Below are 17,709 nucleotides of genomic sequence, written 5' to 3'. Positions count from 1 at the left end.
CCCATGAAGAATAAGAAGGAAATCTACTGTGCTGAGGACTACTTGTACTTTCTGGAACTAGATAATAACATTATCTTTTGATTTCATTATTTGTCCCCCAAGCAGACATTCCACATATGAACTTAGTACAAGATACATATAGGTTTGAATACTGGCTCTGCCTCATATCTTTGTGTAACTCAGAAGAAGTCAATTCCTGCCTCTCTACTATAGCTTTCTCATACATAAAAGGGAAACAACGAGTTCTTATGAGGATTATGTGATATAATATATGCAAAATCTTGTAATTATTGAATGCTACACAGAATACAGTGTCATTTTCAGGACTACTTTTCTTCTTTAAAAAGATCTAATTACTTATTTGAGAGAGAGAGCACAAGTAGGGGGAGAGAGAAAGGGAGAAGTAGACTCCCTCTGAGCATAGAGCCCAACATGGGGCTTGATCCCAGGACTCTGAGATCATGACCTAAGTGGAAGTCAGATGCTTAACTAACTGAGCCACCCAGGTGCCCCAGAAATACCTACTTTCAAAAGCCAGAGACTTTATCTCACATGCTTAAAATTCTTACAGACTAAGTAAAACATATTTCTGTTAAATGTTTACAACAGCAGCCTATCTATAAATACCCTGAATATAAGAATCAAAAGTAGAATTGTACATATACGTTATATACGCATGTGTTTAAGTACCTAAACGTTAAATATTTTGATTGCCTTTACTTCTGGTTTCTCTCATCCACTCATGTTAGTGAATCAGGAAGGTAAGCATTTTAATTTGCACACTTGAGTTAAGTGACAGAATTTACTGCCCTCCTACACAAGGACAGCTTTCATACACAACAGCATTACCACTTACACAAGAGAAATTTAAACTTGAATAAAAATAAGACTAAATAAAAATTAAAATGACATGTTTTTATATAAAACATCTTAAATATGGAGTTAGGGTACCTAGACTAAAATTTCTTCTTCAGTATTCACTGTGACCATGGATAGATTACATTCACTTCAATGCTGTGTCCTACTTTCCTACCAAATTTCCTACCAAATGGGAATGATATTAGTACCGTCCTCCTATGCCTATGAGGATTAGATGGTATAGCATCGAGTGTGCCAAACGTGTTTGGTACTTACCAAACCACCAAATGCTATAGGCCACAATCGGGTAGGGTATGAAGAATGAGGTATTAGTGTGAGATTTGGTGGAAGGTTTAGATTGATTCCTAGAAAAGCTACATTCGTGAGTATGCTCCATGAGGGAGAGCAACAGGGTTACGTGACATAAGCCTCAAGATAGTATTTTTGAAAGACTGCTGAATACCAATTTAGTACACGACACATTGCTGAAAAGCAACAGCAAAGCCAAATTACTTTGTAAAATTTGGTTGGGCTTCCAAAGTATTTATGGGAAGTATTTAGAAGGAAGTTGGATTGTCTTTTAGTAATTAAGGGCCTTTAAGTAGGGATTTCTAAAATAACCCCTATCTTCTCCAATAGCAAGTATTTGAGAATCAGGAAAACAGATAAATTTTTTTGTTTAAATGTCATGATTTTCGGGGCACCTGGGTGGCTTGGTCGGTTAAGCTGCTGCCTTTGGCTCAGGTCATGATCCCAGGGTCCTGGGATTGAGCCCCACATCAGGCTCTCTGCTAAGCAGGGAGCCTGCTTCTCCCTCTCCCTCTGCCTGCCGCTCTGCCTACTTGTGCTCTTTATCTCTCTGTTGAATAAATAATTAAAAAAAAAATTTTTATGGGGCGCCTGGGTGGCTCAGTGGGTTGGGCTGCTGTCTTCGGCTCGGGTCATGATCTCAGGGTCCTGGGATCGAGCCCCGCATCGGGCTCTCTGCTCTGCAGGGAGCCTGCTTCCCCCCACCGCCCCCTCTCTCTCTGCCTGCCTTTCTGCCTACTTGTGGTCTCTGTCTGTCAAATAAATAAATAAAAATCTTTAAAAAAAAAAAGAAAAGAAAAGAAAAGAAAAGTAAAACATTAAAAAATAAAATTAAAAAAAAATCTTAAAAAAAAATAATAAAAATAAATAAATAAATAAATGTCATGCTTTTCAACCCAAGACATTCATGTCACAACTGTATATTTTCTTGCTTTTATACTATGCTTGGTATCCTATGGCTAAGATTACAAGCAAAACTTGACAGTGAGCCCTTTCTTCCCTGCTCCATCTTCACTGTCTATTCAGAAGCTATGAGAGCATAAGTAACTAATAATGTACATGTATATATCTCCTTTAATTTCTCAAATAACATAGGTGCTAGGTCAAACATCAAGCCTATTATTAATGCCTTTCTGTCCCCTTCCTTTGAGAAATAAAAATCTTATATTTGTAGCATCCCCTATAGAAATGCTTAAACACATATGTGTCATGTATATAATTTCACATGTAGAGATATCTTATATAGAACCTCATTTCTTATATAGAATTCTTATATAGAACTATATAGAATTATAGAATTCTTATATAGATTCTTATTTAGAATCTCATTTCTTCCAAAGAGATAAAGCAATGAAAAGACAATAAAAAAAGGAAGACCAGAATTGATGTGAAGATACACAAGCAATCGCAGGAAGGAGGATTTTACATGTTAATAATCCCTACTGCTAACAGAGGATCCATTTATGCAAAATATATGCAAACTACATATTATCTAGCAAATCAAATATGGCTACTGGAGAAGTAGACTTAAGAGTTTATTTTTAAAAAACATAGAGTTGACCCTTAAACAACATGGGGGTTAGGGGCACCAATCCCCTACAGCTGAAAATTCATGTATAACTTTTGACTCTCCAAAAACTTAACAACTAATGGCCTACTGTTGACCACAAGCCTCACTGATAACATAGCTGATTGACACATATTTTGTACGCTATATGTGTTACACACTGTATTTTCAAAATAAAGTAAGCTAGAGAAAAGAAAATGTTACTAAGAAAGTCATAAGGAGGGGCATGCTTGGGTGGCTCAGTGGGTTAAAGCCTTTGCCGTCAGCTCGGGTCACGATCTCAGGGTCCTTGGATTAAGTCCCACATTGGGTTCTCTGCTCAGCAGGGAGCCTGCTTCCCACTTTCTCTGCCTGCCTCTCTACCTACTTGTGATTTCTCTCTCTGTCAAATAAATAAATAAAATCTTAAAAAAAAAAAAAGGAAAGTCATAAGGAAGAGAAAATACTGTACTTTTACAGTACTATAAAAAAACCATGTATAAATGGACATGTGCAGTTCAAACCCATGTTGTTCAGGGGTCAACTGCAGATTTCTTTTAAAGCTTTTTTAAACTGCTGAAGTAGTACAGGGATGATTTGTCCTTTTTCAGTAGTCTATACACAGCAAAAATGTCAATCCCTAACTGAAACATAAAAAACCAACCATAAGGAGATGTGGCATATCAGAATACTTTATATGTTACCAAGAAGATATTTTTTTCATTATCTGAAGGTAAATTAAACGTATGGGCAGTTCATCTATGAAGACAGTCTCTACCAAAACAGTCTTCCACCTACATGCCTTTGAAACCTTTGTGATTTAGAGATCACAAAATTTGGATTTTTCATTACTATTACAGCCATGGTGAAAATTAACCTTATAAATTTTAAAACTCCAGCTATAATGCAATTTAAGGTAAACATTAATGATTAAAAGATGATCTTTCAACTTTAAAGTTGCTTTCTTCCTCAAATCAAGTTAAGATATCCTGAGTGCCCAAAGGGCAATATTACAGTTATACTATCAACCACATTCCTGAAAAATAACCTGTCCTCCCTGCAAGCAAAATTTTTTCCCGTTAAAAATAAACTTTAAAAAGCAGACCTTCCCAAACCTTCTTCCAAACTGATGATGGCTGCTTGCAGCTGATTTGGACTGACTGCTTCAAGAGACAGGCCCCGACGAGAGGACTCAGGGACGAGTGGTGACAGCAGTGCTTTGCTGGAGTGGCCCAACAAGCAGGCAGTGGCCAGTGTGAGGCTCTGCTGAACAGCTTGCCACTGCCCAGGATCGTTCACTGGTCAACATGTTCAGATCCAGTTAATTGTTAAAATAGGGATCCTTGGAAGGATTTCTCATTAAAAAAGGGAAAAAAAGGTTGCAGCCTCTTTGCATCATTTCAAAGCATGACAAGAATTTGTTCCTGGGTTTGTTAGCATAAGCTGTAGAAAATGCAGAAGAAGATGCAAAAGGGAGGCAGGTGGCATGTTGGAAACCACGGTTATCCGGGAAGAACAGTTAGTAGGGAGAGAAATCAGATGAATTAGTCTCCAAACCCTTTACGATATTAAAGTAGCTGACCATAACATATCCCTAGGGATGTAGCATTCATTATCTGAACAAGTGCAACAGCAAGAATGAAACAAGCAAATGGCATTCGAGATATTATCATGAAAATGTTCAGGGTCAGCTATTTTGATTTCCACATGTTGGCCATGCATTTATCTCTTTAAGCAACAGGGAATATAATTTGCTTACCAATTACTGTTAAAAGACATAAAAACGTGGCGATGGATGACGTCCCATAAAACATGGTACTGATATTACAAGCCAGCAGATCTGTGTCATTCTGTGTGTTGGGCACTAAAACTGGTGGTAGCAAAAAGCCAACAGCAGTTCCAAGCTGAAAAATAAACAATCCTGTTAATAGCTACTCTTAAAAAGAGAAAAAAAGGACATACTGGCAATTAATACAGCATAGAGAAGACAGCTTATATATTGAAGGTGTAAGGTGTACATTCTAAAGCACCATGTTCTGGGGTGCTGGGCTGGCTCAGTTGGAGAAGCGTGAGACTCCTGATCTCCGGGTCATGAGTTTGAGCCCCACACTGCGTGTAGAGATTACCCAAATAAATAATTATTTTAAAAAACCAACAACACCACCTTCTAATGTTTTGTTGGTTTTTTTCACTACTGTAATGTTAAAGGGTAGTTGCTGACACATGCCTTCCCTATTCAACAAACTCCCACTATTTGAATGATTCTGCTGTAAGGATGGGTAAGATACCGTTCTTATACTTTAGATGCTTACAATCAAAAAGAGGAGTAAGAATATGCAGATCAGGGGCACCTGTGTGGCTCAGTGGGTTAAAGCCTCTGCCTTTGGCTCAGGTCATGATTCCAGGGTCCTGGGATCGAGACCCGCATTGGGCTCTCTGCTCGGCAGGGAGTCTGCTTCCTCCTCTCTCTCTCTGCCTGCCTCTCTGCCTACTTGTGATCTCTGTTTGTCAAATAAATAAATTACATCTTTTAAAAAAAAAAAAGAATATGCAGAGTAAAGTTCAGAAGATGGGTATTGGGTCTTCTTTGAGGGTAAAAGAAAATGTTTTCAATCTAGATAGAGGGATGGTTGTACAATACGGTGAATGTACTAAATGCCACTGCGCTATAATTTAAGATGGTTAATTTTATGTTATGTGAATTTTGCCTTAGTAAGAAAAACACAAGGTTGGATAGGATAACCACAATGAAAGAAATAAAATGAAAGGCGCTCAATAGAGAAAGATAGCAGATTCTTTCAGGGATGGAGATGAGGAGGAAGGTCCCTAGACTGGTTTCCAAAAGGAGGCTGAGAGAGATACTAAGAGTCACCAAACACTTCATTTGCTCCTTTACAAAAAGGAGGATAGAGACCATTAAACAGGTGATTACAAGACAGTGTGGTAAGTACAGTGCTGGAGAGGTAGAGGACGCAATCATCCCAATGAGAACACTATTCGGAGTGAAAGGGACTAAATGAATAGTTAGCTCTACACCTGGATTATCCCTGGCTAACTGAACACATGGTCACCCTAGCTAAGAAACTACTTTGAAGGACCACTTTGTATAGACTTGGGGTTCAGGAAAACTTTCTGGAGGAGCAAAGATCTGAAAAAGCAACTGGAGTTCGCCACGTGAAATCTGCATGTCCCCAGCCAAGGGAATATCATGTGCGAAGGAAGGAGGAGAGCGTGACCTTGTGAGAAGCTGGAAGTAGCGAACACTTTCCCTCAGAGCAGAGAGAGAATGTGGCTGTGAGGACTGGGGGGATGTGGAGAGGGGAAGCTGGGGGTTGAGAGGAGGCAGATCCAAAGGGTCTCCCGCGGTCTCACTGGAGAGTTTGAATTTTGTCCTCCGGGCAACAGAAGCCACTGCAGAGTAGAAGGGCGTGTCCTGGACAGATCTGCACATCAGAAAGACCACAGAGGATGGATGTGGAGAGACAGGGAAAGAGAAAAGAGCTGCAGATAGGAAAATCAGCCAGCAATGTCTAAGTAAGGGCTGCCGCTGGCCAAAGCTAAGATAGTGGCCGTAGAAATGCAGAGAAATAAGCAAGGAGATGAGGTAAATTTGGATGGGCGGGGTCACAGGGAAGTATTCAGCTGGCCTCTATCTACATGAGTCTGAAGCTCATCCACTTATTCAACAAATTTTTATGGAGAATCTATAATGTGCTGGGCACTGTGTTAAGTGCTGGTGAGACAACTGTATACATTCAGACCACATGCCTATTTTCATGAAACTTACAATCTAATGGTGGGGATGGGAAATGAGTGGTAACAATTAATACATAAGCATAAATACATCAGACAGTGGTAAGCGCTGTATGGAGCTAGTATAATGATGTGATAAGAGAGTGACTGGGATCCTCAAGAAAGGCCACAAAATGATCATTTAAAATGAATTTAAACGAGAGTTGAGTGACGGAAGGATGTAATAATGTGATCCTAGGAGGAAGAACATCCCAGGCAGAGAGAATGCTTCTGCAAAGGCCCTCATGCAAAATTCAAGCTTAGTGTTGTTTAAGGAGCCGAAGAAGACATGTTAGTGTAAGGTTCTGTAACGCAGAGTGAAGAGTTTAGATTTTAAGTACTATGGGAAATCACTGGTGAGTCCAAAGCAGAGCAAAAGACGACAGGATCTGATCCATGTTTTTAAAGGGTCTCTCAGGTTAGAGACCTGGCAGTAGAGACGGACAGTGAAAAGCCAGGATGCAGGAATCAGACAAACTTGGCTGTGAATGCTGCCAACAGTTAGCTGTGTGGCTTCTGGAAAATAAAGTCATCCCTTCAAGTCTGTTTCTGTATCTATAAAATGGAGAGACTAATGGTTCCTACCTTATATTATTAAATTCAAGGACACAGTGCATGTAAAATACTTAGCATGGTGCCAGGTTCTTGGTGAATGCTCAGTACTGTTGAATATTAATATAAATGATCACTCCATAATTTAGGCTGAAAATGAGGGCCATTAACAGGTGCACAGCTACTGCAGCCTGGGAAGGTCGAGAACACGTAGGGGAATGTGCGAAGAAGGCAGAGGTGTGCTGAACGTCAGAGGGAAATCTGCCTTGAGAAGACATTTCCATTTATTATCCATAAATAGATAATCCACAGATATGGAGTTAATAATACTTCTGTCATGCTCAATGAAGTATGAATATGGAATATAATTTTGTAAATGAAAAATATTTTAATAGTTCCTATCTAAACATATGGAAGCAATCAACTAAAATATCAGTTATAAATTATTTTGAATACACAACAACTACAGTTCAAACTACCCTTTCCTTTGCACTTTTAGAGAAAGAAGATAAACATAAGGTAATAAACACGTAGAGCTAGTCTTTTTATGGATTTTAGGTAAATCTTATGTGATCTTGAAACAAGTGTTAGATCGGAAGTAAGAGAGTAACATTCTTTTGTTACATAGTATGTAGGAATATAGGCATAGAGAGAGGTGAAGTTCATGGTATATAGGTTTTTAACTACATTCTCCTCAAGCTGAATGAATACTCAACATAATGTACATAAAGTATCACAGGGCTCCATTATGCAAATTTTAAGTGACAATGAAAGAATCAATCTGCAATTACAACACACACACACACCCCATTCTACTTAGTAAAGCTATTGGAATTTAAACCTATTGTGTTAGGTCAGAAGGACTGGAAGCCCTTTAAGGGGGAATTGGCAAAATATGCCACCCTTTTAGAATGGGTTCCATGATCTGTGATCTGACTTGCATTTTCTTACTGTTAAAAATTGTAATTGGACTCAGTAATGTTGTGAGAGGTCTTTACCACCGTAACATTTATTTAGCTGTCATTTGTAACTGTTTGTACCAGGCACTCTGCTGATTGCTAACATATGAATTTAAACAGGAAGGGAGCCTGGCTGACTCAGTCGGAAGAGTGTGCAACTCTTGATCTCAGGGTCATGAGTTCCAGCCCCACCTTGGGTGTAGGGAGTACTACAAAAGATAAATAAACTTTAGAAAAATAAATACATAAGTAAAACAAGCCAAAATAAAATAAAACAGGAGCTGTTCACATTGATCACTCAAAAGGAGAAAAACTTCCCGGAATCCAACACCTTCCTTCTACAAGGAATACACTGGGGACAGCAAAAAAACCTACTTCAGTCTTACTGATTATTACACTGACAAGTTTTCTATGATGTTAGGGATATATGGGTCAGTTCAGTTATTTTACAGGTAATTCTCAAAGCAAGATGACAAGGTGCTCACTTCAAACTGGTTTCGAAGTTCTGTCCTTACAAATAAATACCCTCTTTAATCCAAGACCCATCTCCTTCCCTGCACTTACACACAACCGCTCCTGAGGGGCCCATCCATTTGCCTAGCTCACACGGCCTATGCTTAGATCTGGTCCTTTAACGATCCGGTTTTCCTGTGTCACTCTAGTTCTTACCTGATTGCCCAGCACGCCAGTGGCACAAGCTGTGGATACCTCCTTGGGGCCAAACCACACCGAGGCGATGCGGGAGGGCAAGCCGAGGATGAACACCTGGGCCACGGAGCAGAGACACTGGCCCAGCATGGTGACCCAGAAGAGATGCTGCTGGACACTGGCGCACTTGATCCAGGCGCCCAGGCAGTTGAGGCCGGAGCCCAGCAGGGCGGTGAGCCGCAGGCCTCTGGTGTCCAGCAGCCACGTGGCCGGAAAGATGAGGGGCACGTAGGCCAGCATGTACACCATGGACAGCCAGTCGATGTGCAGGGAGGAGACGCCATAGAAGCCCTCAAAGACATTGCTGATGATGCTGTACTGGATCCACTGAAAGGCGTTCACCAGCGAGTACAGGCTGAAGATCAGCAGCACCACAAAGCGCCGCGCAGAGAGCGCCGTCTGGGGCACCCGGGAACCCTCGGCCCCGGGGGTCTCCTCCCCGGGGCCCGTGGGCAACAGCCGTGTCTGGGTCTCCTCCTCTGGAGCCAGCGGAGTCTGGGGCCCGCCGAGGGACTGAGCGGCGGCCGCGAGGCTGTCCCGAGACACTCCATTCAGGGTCAGGCAGCCGGCTTTGAGTCCGTTCTGCGGCTCCGCGCTTAGCTTTCCGAGGGGCTCGCCCCCCGGGACCAGGAGGTATCCATTCGCGGGCGGGTGCCCGGGTGCCACCGCTGCCCCCTCCTCATCGTCCAGCTGTGCCATGTCCCTGCGCTCCCCCGCGCCGCGGCCCTCCTTCCCCTCCCCGCAGCCCCCCGCCCACGACCCGAGGCCCTCCCGGCACCCCAACCCCAACCCTTTGGACCACCGCTCATGCAACCCTTTTCCCTGGCCGGGTGAGCCTGGGTGCGACCCGCAAAACCCAGCCGGCGCTACGGGAGGCCGCGGGCGCAATAGCTGTCCTCGCGCTCCTCCAGGCCTGCGGTCACCCTGCTCCAGGCCCCGCCCCAAGAGCGTCACCCGACCAATCAGCGGGCGTATTCCCCCCCCCCGGCGCGAGAGCCAATCGGGGTGCTTCTGTCAGGGATGAGGCGGGAGCAAATTTGCGGGGTGGAGAGTTGGAAGGCGGGACTGGAAGGTTAAGGCCGCGCGTTGTCTGCCGCGGAAAGATGCAGTCGCCGAGAGTAGCCAACGTGGGAAGAGGGCGGGAGGGGCTGCGGAGGGGGTGGGGAAGGTGAGCGGGAGGGGAGGGCGGGAGGCGGCCGGGGCACCTCGGCGCCTCGGAACTGGGAACGAGGGGGCGGGAGAAACGCGAGAGACAAAGAGGTGCGCGTCGCGCTCCTCACCCGGAGGGGCTCCGCGAGGGCGGGGGCCACGCGCAGGCGGGGGACGAGTTTGGCCTCGGCCCAGCACAGCTGTCCGTCAGGATCCGACCCCGCCTTTAGAGCAGACAGGTCCCCACTGCAGAAGTTCGTGCCGCCTCGGCAGAGGAAAAACACCAGAACGCGCTCAGCCCACGCCGATTTCGTCAGCAGTCTGCCCCCGGTGAAGTTGGAATCCCCCGGCCCGCTGATGGCGGAGGCCGGCGGGGCCGACGGGCTGTGCCCGAGCGGACCCTGTGACTCAGGGTTCTCCCTCGCACCCCCTCCCGCAGCTCGGTTTACTGGACGCGCAGGTGCACTGGGCTCCGGGGACTCCAGGTACCAAACTTGTGTGTGTTCCAGGCACTGGTGCCCCGGGGAATCAGTGACGCCGGTCCTGCTCTCGAGAGCACGTGTACGCAGCCTTGAGCGTCTTCTAGAGAAAAGGTGCCGCCTGCTGCTACTTAGGAAACTTATTTGGAAAAAAACCGACTCCAAATACCATTTTAAAAGTGAAATTGAAACCCGGAGTATCTAACTATGGGTTTAACCTTTAAAAGTGCTTACATTTAGAAGCCTAAAACGCTCTACATCTTTTTAATGCCTCCTAATATTATTGTTTTGGTGATGTATATCCGATAGATGCCTCAGATATATATATCAGATACCGCTCCGTATAGGTGAAATACTACGTAATCCTAAACTTTAAGGAATACGTGCACTTTAATGTCTTCCTTGGCCACCCTATATAAATTGCCACATGCCCCGCCTCCTCCTTAGTCCCCTTCCCTTCTTAATTCTTCTTATTGCTTGCTTACTACTATCGGAAATGTCCTGTATTTTACTTATTTTTTTTTTCCTGGTTATTTTCTACCTCCCCACCAGAAGGTAAGCTCTATGAGTGCAAGTCTGAAAATTTATTGCTATTTCTTAAATGACTGCAGCGAACAAGCATTGAATTATTATTGAGTATTTTAAATAGTTACTTGCTTTGTAAATGAATCCATTCCTTTTTTTAAAAGCATGCAAATTTCCCCTGCAAATATGATTTTCTAAACATTGATTTAGATAGTATTTCAGAGTATTAAGCTGTATTCTCTGAATGAACAACCAACCAAACGTGGCCTCCAAAGGACTTCAGTCTTAGTTAAGTTTATTTTATGGGTCTCTGAAAAAGATACTAATTGCATTGCTCAATATACAGCACACGTAGTATTCAACATTCAGAGGGATTTTTTAAATAGTTCATGTAGCATGAAACTTTCTACATAGTTCACAGAAAAGCTGTTTAGAAGGGGAATCCAGTGGGTACAATTTTAAATGGCCTTTCTTCGCTTGCCCTGTCATACCTCCATTCCAGATAGTCACAGTGATCATTCAGATCTCTGCAAACCTCCCACCCCCTTCCTGAAAGAAGAAACTGGCAGGTTATATTAGGTTCATTTCCCCATTAGCCAGTGTGTGTTGGCGACTGTCTTCTATTATATCTGAACATAACTTCCCTCTCTGCACAGAGGCGGCTTCCTGAATGTACTTCTGCAAGGCCATTCTTCCTGATTGTGTAGGCTTCTTCTTTCTGTCTAGAGATAATGTGCCTTCTCTAGTCCTTAGCAAGAAAGATGGGATTGAGAGCCCTCTGGGTATCCTGGATAACAGTCCGTATCTAATTTCCCTACACATTTTCACCAGCTGGTACCTATTCTGTGCTTGTCCACTTTGTCACTTGCCTTCCCTGCCTATGCCGCAGTTCTGTATCTGATTCTGTCACCACTTACGTGGAGCGTAGCATGAAAGGAGTTCAGAGTAGTGGAGAAGAGCATATCTAGAGACAGGTTACCTGAATTTGATTCCCCACTTTAGTACTCTCTAGCTGCCCAACCTTGGGCAAGTTGCTTAGCTGTTTCATAATAGTACATTGCTATTGTGAGGAATAAATGAGTGAATGGTGCCTGGCACATGGTCCGGGCATTCTTAAGATAGCTTATATAGGGGTTAGGGTCCAGGCTCCAGATCCAATTGGCCTGGATTCAAATCCTAGTTCTTTCACTTACCAGCTGCATGACTTTGAATCAGTTACTCTGTGCCTCAGTTTTTGCAGCTAGAAAACAGAGACAATATTCTTCATGAAATTATTGTGAGAAATAAATGGCTAGTAAGTACAAAGTGTTTAAATAGTGCCTGACCTCTGAACTATAGTAATCAGTAATATACTCCGTAAATGTTACTTAAAGCCATTGTCCATCAATTCATGTCTGTCCTCAGTTCTGTCTTGTTCTCATGTTATCTTATATTTGACCCCATCCTGCCTATTGAAGCTTGCTTGCATTGTCCTGGAGTTACTCCAAGCTCTCTCAGAGTGAAATTATGATTGTAGAGCCCTTCCCAGAGAGTACTCTGAGGATGCCCTGAAAGGGCAACATATGGTGGCGTATACTAACGACCCTTGGCCTAGCAAGAGGCAGATTTCTTATCAGAGGTGGTCAGCAGTTGAAGAGATGATATCCAGACAACAGATGTTATCTGTGTTGGATCAGGTGTGTTATGGATAGGATGCCTGAATCCCATAGAAAATTGAACAATGTGGGGCACCTGGCTGGTGCATTCCGTTGAGCATCTGACTCTTGGTTTCAGCTCATGTCGTGATCTTGGGGCCATGAGATCAAGCCCTGCTTGGGGCTCCACACCCAGACTCAGTGGGGAGTCTGCTTGAGGATTCTCTCTTCCTCTCCCACTGCCCTTCCCCCCTCAAATTAATATATCTTTAAAAAAGAAAAGAAAGAAAATTCAACTCTGTGAGATTTAAGATTCTGACTCTAAGTTTCTATGATATATGTAAAATAAGATATTTCCAAAGAAAGGATTAGACGAAATTCATATGCTTCATTTGACGAAGTTCCATAAGGAAATAATGGAGTACAGAAAGGGGAAAACTCAGCAGTATCCCTTTGTAGTACTTCAATACTACTTCAATAGTAGATATTTATTAACCAGTTTAGGTATGAATCATACTTTATGTCATATGTTTGGAGGTATAAACCATAAACCTTTCCCTGCCAGAGAGGACAGTACTGGGAGCATCACTTGGCTGGGAGTTGAGAGGAGGCCGAGCTGCATTATGGGTGTGGAATGCCACATCTGAGAGAGATTTGAATAAGTAACAGTTCAGCAATATGATATCTGGATGGCATCCAGGAACCAAGGTCCAAGGTGCTACCAAGAGTGATGTGGCTGTTCCTGAGCAAAGGTTTCCTGCAACCTAAGAGGATAAGATGCAAACCAGAACCATGCTACTAGATGTAGAATCCACCGTGTTTCTTGGGGAAGGGGGTAGACCTTAGCAACTTGACTTCAGCTTCCACCACTATTACTGTGCTCTGTCCACCTGAGTGGCCAGATCTCTGCTGTTGTAGAGATTAAGTTGGGGAATAGAGGAATAGAGGAGGCTGGAAATCAGAATCCTCCCTGTGTTATTTTCCCCATCCAGACATAGTGTGTGTGTGTGTGTGTCTAACATTCATAAAAAATAATCACAGGGTTTTCCCTTCTGTGTATTTTTGTCTTGCTTCTTGAGTTCTTACAAAGAAACCAAATGGAAGGGATGGGGTGGGGGACTGAAAGTTCCAATGCTTTCATCAATTGGTTGGTTCCTCTGGCAACCAACCCATCCCTAGGTACATTCCAAAAGTCATTTCATTAATAGTGCAAGGAAATCATCCCAAGAAAGTCCCAAGGTTTGAGAAGCTCTGTGCAAGAAACTTTTTTGAGGAAGCCAGTTGTATTGTTCTTACTATAAATTACAGAAACACATGAGCATGGTAGTTGGTACGTATTGGCAAGACCAATTCCTGATTCCCAGGCCTGGGAGTGTGAGGGTGCTAATAGAGTAGGCGGACTGGAGGCCATACCAACAGCAGAGGAGGACTAGCACAAGGAAGAGGAAATCACACGGTATCAGTCCTCTCCAGACCTCTAATATGCCACGTTTGTGTTTATCATGCAATTGACTCATGATCTCTCCATCTTCCCTTAATTTAGCCAGATCCCACCCATTCTCTATGGTCCAGGTCAACTTCATTCCCGCTCCCTTCCTAAGTCTATCTCTATGATTGAAGCCCCTAGAGCTATCATCCTTTTCTGACTATTAACACCCTTGGAGCTACTCACGGAACATTGCCTCGTGGCTACCTAGCTATTCTTTGTACATTTTGTCCCTTAACTAGATTGGAGCGTCCTGAAGCCAGGGACTGGATTTTACTTTATAACACCATCAGTACCTAAACAAAATTTTTACTTGGCAGTGTAGGGGCCCAGGGCAGGTTGCCCCCCAAATATGCCATAATGGCATGTTGATTACTTTGAATTAAAGCTACTGAAGGAACAGCCAGTGCAAGGACACTTTGAAAAATGGGAAATAAATCTCCTTTGTGGAAGGTACCCTCGCCGTTCCAGGAGGTAGAGAGATGGGGAATCCTTATCACCAGAAATACAGAATTTAGAGCCTAAGAAGGCCATATAAACAAACCCTGTTACTTTTTACTCATTTACCACCTCAGCCCACATTCTGTTTAGAATATCTTTTGAATTGAGGCTCCTGACCCTAAGTTTTCCTTTTCCTGTCTACTCCTCACAAATTTATTGTCTCTTTGACTAAGAAGTATAAAAACTTCTTGCTGTGGTCATTTCCGCAGGTTTCAGTTTCCTTAGGTCTCAAGGTTATTACCCTCCATGTGTACATAATTAAAATTGGGGTTTTTTTTTTTCTTCTCCTGTTAATCTGTCTCATGTATATTTCATTTTTAGACCAGATGAAAAAAACTTGAAGATTACAGAAAAATTTTTACTCCTGGACAACAGTTCATTTCATACAGAGTCACTGGCATCTAACACAACAAATGCTTTTAGGTGACAGTGACTACTAGGAAAATGGCCAGCTCCATTATTGCAAAATTGTAAAATTTAATTTATATCAGAAGTTAAATCAGGCCCTTTCTCCCTCTGAAATGTAAATAAACACACTTTATTTTATTTATTTATTTTTATTTTATTTAAAATTAGCCAACATGTAGTACCTCATTAGTTTCAGATGTTGCATTCAGTAATTCCTCAGTTGCATATAACACCCAGCACTCATCACATCATGTGCCCTACTTGATGCCCATCACCCAGTTACCCCATCGCCCTCCACACCTCCCCTCCAGCAACCCTCAGTTTGTTTCGTATAGTTAAGAGTCTCTTGTGGTTTTTCTTCCTCTCTGATGACTTCCCCCTCAGTTTTCCCTCCCTCCCTCTATGATCCTCTGCACTATTTCTTATATTCCACTTATGAGTGAAACCAAATGATATATTGTCTTTCTCTGATTGACTTACTCCGCTCAGCATATACCCTCCAGTTCCATCCACACTGAAGTAAAGAGTAAGTATTCATCCTTTCTGATGGCTGAGTAATAGTCCATTGTATAAATATACCACATCTTCTTTATCTATTCATCTGTCCTTGGACATCTGGGCTCTTTCCACAGTTTGGCTATTGTGGACATTGTTGCTATAAACATTGGGGTGCATGTGCTCCTTCGGATCACCACATTTGTATCTTTGGAGTAAATGCCTACCAGTGCAGTTTCTGGGTTATAGGGTAGCCCTATTTTTAACTTCTTGAGGAAACTCTGTACTGTTTTCCACAGTGGCTGCATGGACTTGCATTCCCATCAACACTTACTCTGCATCCTTGCCAACATTTGTTGTTGCCTGACTTGTTAATTTCAGCCATCCTAACTGGTGTAAGGTGGTTTTGATTTATATTTCCCTCATGGCAAGTGACGTGGAGCATTTTTTCAATGTGTCTGCTGCCATTTTTATGTCTTCTTTGGAGAAGTGTCTGTTTATGTCTTCTGCCTATTTCCTGACTGGGTTATTTGGTTTTTGGGTTTTGAGTTTGATTAGTGCTTTATAGATCTTTAATGATTTTCTTTTCTTTTTTTCTTTCTTTCTTCCTTCCTTCCTTCCTTTCTTTTTTTTTTCAAGCTTTTATTTATTTAGTTATTTGTCAGAGAGAGGAGAGAGAATGAGAGACAGAGCACAGCATGGAGAGTGGCAGACAGAGGAAGAGCAGGCTTCCCACTGAGCAAGGAGCCACATGCAGGACTCGAACCCAGAATCCTGGGATCACCACCCGAGCTGAAGACAGACACTTAACCAACTGAGCCACAGAGGCATCCCAAGTGCTTTTATAGATCTTGAATACTAGCCCTTTATCTGAAACGTCGTTTGAAATATCTTCTCCCATTTCATAGGTTGCCTTTTAGTTTTGTTGACTATTTCCTTTGCTGTGCAAAAGCTTTTTATCTTGATGAAGTCCCAATAGTTCATTTTTGCTTTTGTTTCCCTTTTCTTTGGAGACATGTCTAGCAAGAAGTTGCTGTGGCTGAGGTTGAAGAGGTTGCTGCCTGTGTTCTCCTCTAAGATTTTGATGTATTCTTGTCTCACATTTAGGACTTTGATCCATTTTGAGCATTTATCTGTGTATGGTGTAAGAAAATGGTCCAGTTTCTTCTACATGTGGTTGTCCAGTTTTCCCAACGCCAATTGTTGAAGAGACTGTCCTTTTTTCATTGGATGTTCTTTCCTGCTTTGTTGTAGATTAGTTGACCATAGAGTTGAGGGTCCATTTCTGGGTTCTGTTCTGTTCCACTAATCTACTTGTTGGTTTTTGTGCCAGTACCATACTGTCTTGTTGATCACAGCTTTGTAATAGAGCTTGAAGTCAGGCATTGTGAAGCCACCAGCTTTGTTTTTCTTTTTCATCAGTCTTCTAGCTATTTGGGGTCCTTTCTAGTTCCATACAAATTTTAGGACTAATTGTTCCAGTTCTGTGAAAAATGTCACTGGTATTTTGATAGAAATTGCATTGAATGTGTATATTGCTCTGGGCAGCAAAGACATTTGAACAATATTTATTCTTCTAATCCATGAGCATGGAATGTTTTTCCATTCTTTGTGTCTTCCTCAATTTCTTTCATAAGTGTTTTATAGTTTCTAGAGTACAGACCCTTTCCCTCTTTGGTTAGGCTTATTCCTAGGTATCTTACAGTTTTTGGTGCAAATCTACGTGGGATCGACTCCTTAATTTCTGATTCTTCTGCGTTAGTGTATAGAAATGTTCTGATTCTTTATTGTTAGTGTATATGTATACAACTCATTTCTTTTTTTAATTTAAATTCAATTAACCAATATACAATATGAGTTTCAGATGTAGTGTTCAGTATTTCATCAGTTGTGTATAACACTGTGCTCATCATATCATGTGCCCTCCTTAATGCCCATCATCCAGTTACCCCATCCCTCCAAAATGCAACTGCCTTCTGTGTATTAATTTTATGTTCTGCTATGTTGCTGAATTCCTCACTTGGTGAGAACTGATTTGTGACCCACTATGCAATCATTCTGGAGAATGTTCCTTGTGCACTTGAGAAGAATGTGTATTCTGTTGCTTTAGATTGGAATGGTCTATATATATCTGTGAAGTCCATCTGTGAATAGCACTTTTGTGGTGGAGTCTTTGGGGTTTTCCACATAAAGTGTCATGTCATCTGCAAAGAGAGAAACTTTGACTTCTTCTTTGCCACGTTCAATGCCTTTTATTTCTTTTTGTTGTCTCATTGCTGAGACTGGGACTTCTACTATGTTGAACAAC

The 17,709-nt window shown here is 42.4% G+C and overlaps 2 protein-coding genes across 19 annotated transcripts in view; one reads left to right on the top strand and one right to left on the bottom strand.

Moving 5' to 3' along the window:
• Positions 1 to 9,673, bottom strand: part of FLVCR1 (FLVCR heme transporter 1) — a 40,913-nt gene extending 31,240 nt beyond the window's left edge. For all 9 annotated transcript variants that reach the window (XR_004279904.1, XR_004279905.1, XR_004279907.1 and 6 more), the window contains exons 1-2: positions 8,686 to 9,673; positions 4,473 to 4,617 (exon numbers count right to left, since the gene is read on the bottom strand). Coding sequence is in view for 1 of the 9 variants with exons in the window: in XM_032316999.1 (XP_032172890.1) it covers positions 4,473 to 4,617; positions 8,686 to 9,423 (883 nt within the window). In the remaining 8 variants the exon portion in view is untranslated. The remainder of the gene's footprint in view (positions 1 to 4,472; positions 4,618 to 8,685) is intronic.
• A 577-nt stretch (positions 9,674 to 10,250) lies between these two features.
• SPATA45 (spermatogenesis associated 45) overlaps positions 10,251 to 17,709 on the top strand; it is a 37,684-nt gene continuing 30,225 nt past the window's right edge. For 8 of the 10 annotated variants that reach the window (XM_032317041.1, XM_032317037.1, XM_032317040.1 and 5 more), the window contains exon 1: positions 10,252 to 10,358. The gene's annotated coding sequence lies outside the window, so the exon portion shown is untranslated. Of the gene's footprint in view, positions 10,359 to 17,709 lie in introns of all 10 variants that reach the window. The other 2 variants (XM_032317044.1, XM_032317033.1) reach the window with 2 other exon arrangements.

This window comes from Mustela erminea, chromosome 17 (genome assembly GCF_009829155.1).
Source record: "Mustela erminea isolate mMusErm1 chromosome 17, mMusErm1.Pri, whole genome shotgun sequence".
Classification (NCBI taxonomy): Eukaryota; Metazoa; Chordata; class Mammalia; order Carnivora; family Mustelidae; genus Mustela; species Mustela erminea.
The sequence above is the reverse complement of the archived record's forward strand: the minus strand, read 5'-3'. Positions and strand labels throughout refer to the sequence as shown.